The 11,454-nt window shown below is 46.2% G+C and overlaps 1 protein-coding gene across 1 annotated transcript; it reads left to right on the top strand.

Moving 5' to 3' along the window:
* Window positions 1-801: 801 nt before the first annotated feature.
* cbr1 (carbonyl reductase 1) lies at window positions 802-6,944 on the top strand. Its single transcript, XM_078232772.1, has 2 exons — window positions 802-1,300; window positions 6,189-6,944. The coding sequence occupies exons 1-2, from the start codon at window positions 910-912 to the stop codon at window positions 6,623-6,625; spliced, it is 828 nt and encodes a 275-aa protein (XP_078088898.1). The 5' UTR covers window positions 802-909; the 3' UTR covers window positions 6,626-6,944.
* The last annotated feature ends 4,510 nt before the right edge of the window (window positions 6,945-11,454 follow it).

The raw sequence follows: 11,454 nt of genomic DNA, 5'->3' as shown, positions 1-11,454 counted from the left end.
GTGTCAGTTGGTACGTGACCTCAGACTTTTGTATATTTTTCCCGAAGGAAGAAGGTAGAAGAGTGAATGTCCGGGGTGCGTGGGGTTCCCAATTATGCTGGCTGCCTTGCTGAGGCAGCGGAAGTGTCAATGGATGAGAAGCATTCTACAAAGAGATGTGCGACCTTATTATTCCCTCACTAGTGGCTGTGTTTGCAGTTACCTGGGGTTACAAGCTCTGAAATTCTCTCCCTAAAAACCCTCCCTCTACCTTGCGTTGCCACTTTGAGATACAGACATAGTAACAAAGAATCCTACAGTGCGGTGGGAGGCCATTCACCCCATCGAATCTGCACCAACCACAATCCCACCCAGGCCCTCTCTCCATAACCCCATGTATTTACCCTAACTAGTCCCCCTGACACTAAGAGGCAATTTAGCACGAGCAATCCACCTAACTTGCACATCTTTGGACTATGGGAGGAAATGGGAGCACCCGGAGGAAACCCACGTAGACATGGGGAGAATGTGCAAACTCCACACAGACAGTGACCCAAGCCAGGAATTGAACCCGGGTCCCTGGTGCTGTGAGGCAGCAGTGCTAACCACTGTGCCACCAGGCTGTCCCTGATCAGTCAGGGAGACATCCCTGATAAGGAAACATCCACTTTGACACAACCAGCTTTGGATCATCTGTTCTGAGAGACCCAGTAAGGTGTCATGCTGTGTGTATAATGTTCCTGCATAAGGTTTCATCAGGCTTGAGGCGCTATATGAATGTAAGTGCTTGTTGTTGGAGTGGAGTGTACTGATTCTGCGCCTGCGCATTTGTGCTGAATGTATCAAAGTTGAGTGTTTCCCTGAGTCAGTTTCATTTCCGGCTTTGAATCGAACCCAATTGCAATCAACTCAAGCCCGCTCTCCGCCAACATGTCCAAGCGGGTGGCCGTGGTGACTGGAGCTAACAAAGGGATCGGTCTGGAGATGGTGCGGGCACTGTGCTCCCAGTTTGAGGGCGATGTGTACCTGACAGCCCGGGACAGGGAGCGCGGGCAGCAGGCAGTGCACAAGCTGCAGCAGCAGCAACTCCGGCCCCTCTTCCACCACTTAGACCTCAATGACCAGCAGAGCATCAAGGAGCTGCGGGATTTCATGGCCCAGACGTACGGGGGCATCGATGTCCTGATCAACAACGCTGGCATCGCCTTCAAAGTGGCTGACACCACCCCGTTCGGGACCCAGGCTGAGGTGACCGTGGCCACCAATTTCTTCGGCACCAGGGATGTGTCCACTGAGCTCCTCCCCATCATCAAACCCCAAGGTACTGAACACAACTGGCAATATGTGCACGCACTTTGCAATTAAAGACATCTCATTCTCCACTCACAAGTATTCACTCCCATTGCAGTGCATAGGAAGCACTTCGGACCTTGTTGCAGAGAGATCAGCACAGTACATGCTCCAGACTTTGTGTATAGGTCCTGAAGGGTAAACAACCCAACAACAGCCTGTATGGAGCCTTTAACATAGGCCTGAATGTTGTGGTGAAGGAAACAATGGGACTAACCGCTTATTAAAACACCATAACAGGAATGAAGGTGCACCCAATGTAGTGAAGGTTGTCAAACCTGCTGAGATTTTCCAGCATTTCCTGTTTTTGTTACAGAAAAGAGCTTCTTCAACAGGTTTTCTGCCTCTGAGTAACTGCTAAGAGTTACTAGGCAGAGGTGAAGTTGAGACAAAGGAGCCTATGTCTATGTAAATTAAAAGTTTATTTATTATTTTGATTTGATTTATTGTTGTCACATGTATTAACAGACAGTGAAAAGTATTGTTTCTTGCACGCATTCGGCCTCTGATATTCGGGTAAGCGTTCTCCAAGGCGGCCTTCGCGACACACGACAGCGCAGAGTCGCTGAGCAGAAACTGATAGCCAAGTTCCGCACACACAAGGACGGCCTCAACTGGGATATTGGGTTTATGTCACACTATTTGTAACTCCCACAGTTGCGTGGACCTGCAGAGTTTCACTGGCTGTCTTGTCTGGAGACAATACACATCTTTTTAGCCTGTCTTGATGCTCTCTCCACTCCCATTGTTTTGTTTCTTAAAGACTGGATTAGTTGTAAGTATTCGCATTCCAACCATTATTCATGTAAATTGAGTCTGTGTCTTTATAAGTTCTGTTTGTGAACAGAATTCCCACTCACCTGAAGAAGAGGCTCAGAGCCTCGAAAGCTTGTGTGGCTTTTGCTACCAAATAAACCTGTTGGACTTTAACCTGGTGTTGTTAAACTTGTTACTGTGTTTACCCCAGTCCAACGCCGGCATCTCCACATCTTGCACGCTATACAGACAAAGCATACCGTTCATAGAGAAGGAAACGAGAGGGTGCAGAATTTAGTGTTACAGTCATAGCTAGGGTGGAGAGAAAGATCAGCTTAATGCGAGGTAGGTCCATTCATAAGTCTGAGAGCAGCAGGGAAGAAGCTGTTCTTGAGTCGGATGGTACGTGACCTCAGACTTTTGTATCTTTTTCTCAACTTTATGATCAAAAATCCTAGCATGCTTAACTCTCAGCCAGAATAATCCTTTCACAACTAATGTTCCCATTATAGTTGTTAAAATCATTGTTGTAGTTATTCTTTCTCCGTCTACAATACCCACGCAGACACGGGGAGAACATGCAAACTCCACACAGTCTCCCAAGGCTGGAATTGAACCTGGGTCCCTGGCGCTGTGAGGCAGCAGTGCTAACCACTGTGTCTTCATGCCACACTAACACCGCCAATCCCCTCCCTTTATTATAAGAATAGAATCATAGAATCCCTACAGAATCCCTACATCCCTACAGGTGATCAGTAAGTTTGCGGACGACACAAAATTGGCAGGACTTGCAGATAGTGAGGAGCATTGTCAGAGACTACAGAAGGATATAGATAGACTGGAAATTTGGACAAAGAAATGGCAGATGGAGTTCAATCCTGATAAATGCGAAGTGATGCATTTTGGTAGAAATAATGTAGGGAGGAGCTATACGATAAATGGCAGAACCATAAAGGGTGTAGATACGCAGAAGGACCTGGGTGTGCAAGTCCACAGATCCTTGAAGGTGACGTCACAGGTGGAGAAGGTGGTGAAGAAGGCATATGGCATGCTTGCCTTTATAGGACGGGGCATAGAGTATAAAAGTTGGGGTCTGATGTTGCAGATGTATAGAACGTTGGTTCGGCCGCATTTGGAATACTGCATCCAGTTCTGGTCGCCACACTACCAGAAGGACGTGGAGGCTTTGGAGAGAGTACAGAGGAGGTTTACCAGGATGTTGCCTGGTATGGAAGGGCTTAGTTATGAGGAGAGACTGGGTAAACTGGGGTTGTTCTCACTGGAAAGACGGAGGATGAGGGGAGACTTAATAGAGGTGTATAAAATTATGAAAGGCATAGATAGGGTGAACGGTGGGAAGCTTTTCCCGAGGTCGGTGGTGATGTTCAGGAGGGGTCATAGGTTCAAGGTGAAGGGGGGGAGGTTTAACACAGATATCAGAAGGACATATTTTACACAGAGGGTGGTGGGGGCCTGGAATGCGCTGCCAGGCAAGGTGGTGGGGGCAGACACACTGGGAATGTTTAAGACTTATCTAGATAGCCACATGAACGGAGTGTGAATGGAGGGATACAAAAGAATGATCTAGTTTGGACCAGGGAGCGGCACGGGCTTGGAGGGCTGAAGGGCCTGTTCCTGTGCTGTATTGTTCTTTGTAGTACAGAAGGAGGCCATTCGGCCCATCGACTCTGCACAGACCACAATCCCACCAGGCTCTATTCCCATAACCCCATGCATTTACCCGAGTTAGTCCCCCTGACACTAATGGCAATTTAGCATGGCCAATCCACCTAACCCACACATCTTTGGATTATGGGAGGAAACCGAAGCACCCGGAGGAAACCCACGCAGACACGGGGGAGAACGTGCAAACTCCACACAGGCAGTGACCCAAGCCGGGAAATGAACCTGGGTCCCTGGCGATGTGAGGCAGCAGTGCTAACCACTGTGCCGCCGTGCCGCCCCTTTAATTAGTGTAGTAATTCGTTGAAGAACTTGATCAAGTTAATTAGCACAATTTGCTGTTAACAATTCCGTGCTGACTTGCATTTATTGGCCCAGAGGTTTCCAAATGCCAATACATTTTGTCATAGATAATTGGCTCTGAAATTTTCCCCATTGTCCATATTAGGCTGACTGGCTGATAGTTGGGAGCTGCTTTTAAACAGGGCATACAAAGCATCCTCCAACGAGGATTAGAGGATTAGATATTGTGGCCATAGCCTGTGCGTTTTCCAGCCTAATAGTGATGGAGGGTCACATCAGTTAAAAGAAACCTCATTAGCCGTTAGACTGTTTCTTACTGCTCTCCATGTACCTCCTGGCAAACAGCAGAAGCACAGCTCACCATTAACATTGGTTTTAAACAATGGAGTCAATAGTTCACACTTGTGGTGTAACAAGTACAGAGGGAATCTGAATCTGATCCACAAATATATCTTAAGCATGAGGGAGAAACTAAAGTATTAGACTGGGGGGGTTATTTTCAGAAATACTGTCATGGGATGTGAAGATAGCTGGTTAGGGCAACATTCATTGCCCATTACTAAGGTGGTGGTGAGCTGCCTTTTTGAACCGCTGTAGTCCGTGTGGTGTAGGTACACCCACAGTGCTGTTAGAGAGAGAGTCCAGGATTTGACCCAATGGCAGTAAAGGAATATCAATAGAGTTCCAAGTCAGGGTGACGTGTGGCTTGAAGGAAATGTCCCACTTGGATTTGTGCTGGGGCCAAGCTATTCACTATTTCTTAATGACTTAGATAAAGCAATAAATAGCAATATGTTTGCCAATGGCGCAAAAGTTATTCATACAGTAAATAGTTTGACAGGAGCATAAAATTAGAAAGAGACATTAATAACAGATTGAGTGTGAAAAACAGGCAGCTGGACTCTCAATACAGCTGAGGATTTGGTCGTCCACTTTGGACCAGAAAAGTGATAGTATTATTTAAATTCTGAAAAACTGTGAACATCAGAGATCCAAAGATATTAAGGGGTTCTTTCATATCGATTGCTAAAATGTAAAAGTCTGGTGAAAAATTAATCCAAGTATCTTGATGGAATGTTGATCTTTGCAACTGCATGGCTAGAGAATGGGGTGGCACGGTGGCACAGTAGTTAGCACTGCTGCCACATAGCGCCAGGGACCGGGGTTCGATTCCCGGCTTGGGTCATTGTCTGTGCAGAGTTTGCACGTTCTCTCTGTGTCTGCGTGGGTTTCCTCTGGGTGCTCTGGTTTCCTCCCACAGTCCAAAGATGTGCAGGTTAGGTGGATTGGCCATGATAAATTGGCCTTTGGTGTCAGTGGGACTAGCCAGGGTAAATGCATGGGACTAGCCAGGGTAAATGCATGGGGCTAGGGGATAGAGCCTGGGAGGGATTATGGTTGGTGCAGACTCAATGGGCCGAATGAGCTCCTTCTGCACTGTAGGATTCTATGATTCGTGGGACATGGGCATTGCTGGTTGGCCAGCATTTACTGCCCATCCCTCGTTGACTTTGGAGGGCAGTTGCGAGTCAACCACATTGCTGTGGTTCTGGATTCACATGTAGGCCAGACCAGGTAAGGACAGCAGATTTCCTACCCTAAAAGATGTTAGTGAACCAGGTGGGCTTTTCTGACAATCTGCAATGGTTTCATGGTCATCAGTGGATTCTTCATTCCAGATATTTCTTATTGAATTTAAATTCCACCAGCTGTCATGGTAGGATTCGAACCTGGGTCCCCAGAACATTAGCTGGGTTTCTGGATTAATAGTCTCGTGATAATACCACTAGGCTATTGCATCCCCTATATGAGGGTGGGTTGGGTAGGGGAAACTCGCTGCAGTTGTACAAGCATTGGCTACATCACGTCGAGAGTATAGATTTGGACACCATTTCTTAACATTGGCTTTGGAAGCAGGGAAGCACAAATTCACCATTCTGTTACAAGGGTTGAAAGGGTTAGATTACAAGAAGAGACTAGAGAAACTTTTAAAAAAATTCCCTGGAATATAGACAGTTAAGGGATAATTTAATTGTGATAAAAATGAACGAGAGTTATTGCTTTTGGGTTTTTGTGCTCCTGTGTGTTATCTGATTTGTTTTCCCTTAAACCTGCAGGGAGAGTTGTGAATGTTTCCAGTGAATCGGGTACCATGGCATTGCGAAACTGCAATCAAGAACTCCAGAAGAAATTCCGCAGTACGGACATCACGGAGGAGCAACTGGTGGAGCTGATGAAGAAATTTGTCGATGACGCTAAGAGAGGACAGCACACCCAACAGGGGTGGGCATCCAGTGCGTACGGGGTATCAAAGATTGGGGTCACGGTCCTTTCGAGGATCCACGCCCGAATGTTGAGTAAGGAGAGAGCGGCCGATGGGATTCTCCTGAACGCTTGCTGTCCGGGCTGGGTAAAAACTGACATGGCTGGTCCCAATGCCCCTGGGACCGCGGAGGAAGGAGCCGTGACCCCGGTCTACTTAGCTCTTCTCCCAGCAGGGGCAGCAGGCCCACATGGGGAGTTTGTAGTCAATAAAACAGTTCAGAAATGGTAAACCTTTAGGCTAGGAGCAGAGGGGAGGCAAAGAGGAGGAGAAAAAGAACTAAAAATTATTTTCCGTATACTGATGAAAACTGACAGAATTACAGGCTGCAATTTCATTTGGTGGGCACTGGGCTTTGTTTGCATGAACTAATTCCCATCTCATTCCCTTTTAAATTTTGCCTTGAAATGATTTGTCACTTTAAAAATAATTGTTCTACTGACATTATATAGTTCTTGTTAGCTCGGTTACTCCACACTCATAAAAACAAGTTTGCTAAACATGTTCACTACTTGGTAACTTTTAAAATCAATAAACGTTGTCTTCTGAATCATTGTGCATTTCTGTTTCTTCCTTCAGAATATTCTGATCTTCACATTAAATTATATGTGTCGTCTTGGTAACACGGTGGCACAGTGGTTAGCACTGCTGCCTCAGTGCCAGGGATCCGGGTTCGATTCCCAGCTTGGGTTGCGGTCTATACAGAGACCGCACGTTCTCCCCGTGTCTGCGTGGGTTTCCTCCGGGTGCTCCAGTTTCCTCCCACAGTCGGAAAGACGTGCTGGTGAGGTACATTAGGCCATGCTAAATTCTCCCTCAGTGTACCTGAACAGGTGTCAGAGTGTGGCGACTAGGGGATTTTCACAATAACTTCATTGCAGTATTTTTTGATTTAAAAAAAAATTTTGATTTGATTTATTTTTGTCACATGTATTAGTATACAGTGAAAAGTATTGTTTCTTGCGCGCCATACAGATAAAGCATTCCATTCATAGGGAAGGAAGTGAGGGAGTGCAGAATGTAGTAACCAATCAGTGGTAATGTAAGCCTACGTGTGAAACTAATGAGTAAATTTAAAATCTGAATTGTGCAACAATCTTCTGTCTTCCAAACTTGGAGATTCCTAAGCCTTGGCTCTGCCAACATCTGCCGAAGCATCCTGGACCCTGAAACCAAAGTCCAATACAATCCTGTGCCAATGCGCGGAAGTCTAAAGCAGAGTTTTGCTCAGTCAGGTTCTGACATGTACTTACTGTATCTGAATGAAATTGCGGATAAATCTTCCGGATATCTGTGTACCGAATTTGGCGAGTGCACGATTCCTCTCTGTAGGGGCATATCCCACTTTGGTTAGAAATTTGACTTTGTAGTGCCATGTTTTTAGTGTGACAGGTGCATTTTGTGTCCAAAATGGCTCCAACACAATTTGGGGCTGAGTTGTGCCAGCTACAAATTTAGTAAACGTCAAATAAGCATGTTTCACCTTCAAGCAGGCTGGCTGGATCATTTTAAATACAAATAAGTGCTCTTGTATCAAATGCACTGCTTCTTCTGGTAACATTGTGTGCATCTGAGACAACTAGTGCCAGTGCTGATTGCTTCTGGGAAAATTAAGACGAATCGGTACAGAATGGAAAATGATTAGTGCTCACCTCAATCACTCACTCCCTGGTCCTCGGATCTCCAAATCCACTCCTGACCCCGACCTCCAGGATCTCCTGCTGATCCTGACCTTCTTGCCTCTTTAGCTTCCCACGTCCCCATCCAGCAGCCCTAAGCGCAGCTAACGATACTGCAGACCTTCACAATGTTCTTGCCGGACCTCTTAGCTTTCGCATATCGCACTCTGAAGCCCTGTTCTTCCATGAGACCCCCGCGATCTTACCCAATCACTCACCTGAACGTGGGCATACTGGTCTCTGTACCGTCCACATGGTGAGGTCTGAAGTCCCCCGTTGTGTACTCCTGGACTTTACCGTTTGAGTGCTTGCTGTTCACACCCTGCAGGTGAGGTGATGACCAGTGGTATTGCCGCCAGACTATTAATCCAGAAACTCAGCTAATGTTTTGGGGACCCGGGTTCGAATCCCGCCACAACAGACGGTGGAATTTGAACTCAATAAAAAAAAACTGGAATTAAGAATCTGCTGAAAACCATGGAACAATTGTCGGGAAAAAACCCATCTGGTTCACTAATGTCCTTTAGGGAAGGAAATCTGCTGTCCTTACCCGGTCTAGTCCAGACTCTCAGCTATCCTTGAGCACAGTGCTAACCACTGTGCTGCCCTTTTTGGAACCATAAATAGTGATTGGAACGGTTTCAATTGAGAGACTGCAATAAATTCTTCTAAACATGAACCGTGTTTTCACATTCGACTCATTTGAGGCAAACCAGTCAACGTTGGAGTCCTGTCAAATTGTGTTTGGCCAGTCTGTTTCCGATACATTGTGGAAGCTGCAACCAGCAAGTAATGGAACAGTAATTGCCCATTTTTTGCCGTTACCCAGAGTGAGAGCCAGATGGTGATGGGTGGTCATGTGGGTGGGACGTGAGGAAGTAGTAGTGGGAGATTTGTGAGCAAAGTGTGTAAACTACAAGTTGTTAAAACACCAACCTGAGTTTCCTGGCATTTGTTTGGAGCAGTAATCATGTCTCAAAGATCATCAGTTAGGCCACGCCACCATGAAAAATAAGTGAGGATTTAAAGAGACTTTGTAACTGTTACCATTCACTCTGAGATCCACGGTATCAAGAGAACCATTGAATCCCTATAGTGTAGAGGGAGGCCGTTCAGCCCATCGGGTCAGCATGGACTCTCTGAAAGAGCACCTTACTCAGACCTATTCCTCTGTCCTATCCCCATAATCTCATGCATTTACCATGGCTTATCCACCCCACCTATACATCTTTGGACACTAAAGGGGCAATTTACCATGACCAATCCGCCTAAGCTGCATATCTTGGACTGTTGGAGAAAACTGGAGCACCCGGAGGAAACCCACAGCAAGAACATACAAACTCCACACAGACAGTCACCCAAGGCCGGAATCGAGCCCGGGTCCTTGGTGTTGTGAGGCAGCAGTGCTAACCACCGTGCCATCTTGGAACTTGCAACCCCAAAATCACGTCTCTGGGCCCCACAGGCGGTCATGAGTTTAATCCGGATAAATGCGAAGTGATGCATTTTGGAAGAAATAATGTAGGGAGGAGTTATACAATAAATGGCAGAGTCATCAGGAGTATAGAAACACAGAGGGACCTAGGTGTGCAAGTCCACAAATCCTTGAAGGTGGCAACACAGGTGGAGAAGGTGGTGAAGAAGGCATATGGTATGCTTGCCTTTATAGGATGGGGTATAGAGTATAAAAGCTGGAGTCTGATGATGCAGCTGTATAGAACGCTGGTTAGGCCACATTTGGAGTACTGCGTCCAGTTCTGGTCGCCGCACTACCAGAAGGACGTGGAGGTGTTAGAGAGAGTGCAGAGAAGGTTTACCAGGATGTTGCCTGGTATGGAGGGTCTTAGCTATGAGGAGAGATTGGGTAGACTGGGGTTGTTCTCCTTGGAAAGACGGAGAATGAGGGGAGATCTAATAGAGGTGTACAAGATTATGAAGGGTATAGATAGGGTGAACAGTGGGAAGCTTTTTCCCAGGTCGGAGGTGACGATCACGAGAGGTCACGGGCTCAAGGTGAGAGGGGCGAAGTATAACTCAGATATCAGAGGGACGTTTTTTACACAGAGGGTGGTGGGGGCCTGGAATACGCTGCCAAGTAGGGTGGTGGAGGCAGGCACGCTGACATCGTTTAAGACTTACCTGGATAGTCACATGAGCAGCCTGGGAATGGAGGGATACAAACGATTGGTCTAGTTGGACCAAGGAGCAGCACAGGCTTGGAGGGCCGAAGGGCCTGTTTCCTGTGCTGTACTGTTCTTTGTTCTTTGTTCATGACGCACAGTTTGGGAAGCCCTGATATTGATTGATGCCCAGTGTAATTGTCTGATAACATTCTGCTAGGATCCAGTTGGCTCTCGTTCATTGGCCCAATCTATTCAATATCTTCAGGAAAGATGTTGAAAAGTTTATTGTTAAAACTGTGCTAAATTATTCTTAGCTCAGTTCTTAGCATTGTTGCGGTTGAATGTAAGGGAGCAGTAAGTAAAGTGTAAGCAGATGGCAGACGTACATTTTCAAAGCTATTAGAGAAAACATAGGGTTAATAGGTTTCAGGTAGTGCAGTGCTAAACTGGAATTGCAAACCAGAATGAACGCATTGTGCAGGTACTGATAAACAAACAGTCTGTGAGTCACTGATAAGGAGTAATGATGGTGGAGTTGCTGTGCTCAGATCATTGCGCAGGTACAGGATAGGAGTGAGCCTACAGATCCAGTAGAAGGAAAAACACCAAGAAGTGAAAGAGATTATGTATCTAACTGGATTTGATTTGATTTTGATTTGATTTATTATTGTCACATGCATTAACATACAGTGAAAAGTGTTGTTTCTTGCGCGCTATACAGACAAAACATACTGTTCATAGACAAGGAAACGAGAGAGTGCAGAATGTAGTGTTACAGTCATAGCTAGGGTGTAGAGAAAGATCAACTTAATGCAAGGTAAGTCCATTCAAAAGTCTGACAGCAGCAGGGAAGAAGCTGTTCTTGAGTCGATTGTACGTGACCTCAGACTTTTGTATCTTTTTCCCGAAAGACGAAGATGGAAGAGAGAATGTCCGGGGTGCGTGGTGTCCTTAATTATGCTGGCTGCTTTGCCGAGGCAGCGGGAAGTGCAGACAGAGTCAATGGATGGGAGGCTGGTTTGTGTGATGGATTGGGCTACATTCATGACCTTTTGTAATTCCTTGTGGTCTTGGTCAGAGCAGGAGCCATACCAAGCTGTGACACAACCAGAAAGAATGTTTTCTATGATGCATCTGTTAAAGATGGTGAGAGTTGTAGCTGACATACCAAATTTCCTTAGTCTTCTGAGAAAGTAGAGGCGTTGGTGGGCTTTCTTAACTATAGTGTCGGCATGAGGGGACAAGGACAGGTTGTTGG

This window comes from Mustelus asterias, chromosome 17, assembly GCF_964213995.1.
Source record: "Mustelus asterias chromosome 17, sMusAst1.hap1.1, whole genome shotgun sequence".
Lineage (NCBI taxonomy): Eukaryota > Metazoa > Chordata > Chondrichthyes > Carcharhiniformes > Triakidae > Mustelus > Mustelus asterias.
Note: the sequence above shows the minus strand (reverse complement) of the source record. Positions and strands in the feature narration are given on the sequence as shown.

Excerpts from the sequence above, each read along its gene's own strand:
- cbr1 (XM_078232772.1), top strand. The coding sequence starts at position 910 with ATGTCCAAGCGGGTGGCCGTGGTGACTGGAGCTAACAAAGGGATCGGT. Across the intron at positions 1,301-6,188 it reads CCCCATCATCAAACCCCAAG|GGAGAGTTGTGAATGTTTCC; the intron begins GTACTGAACACA and ends TTAAACCTGCAG.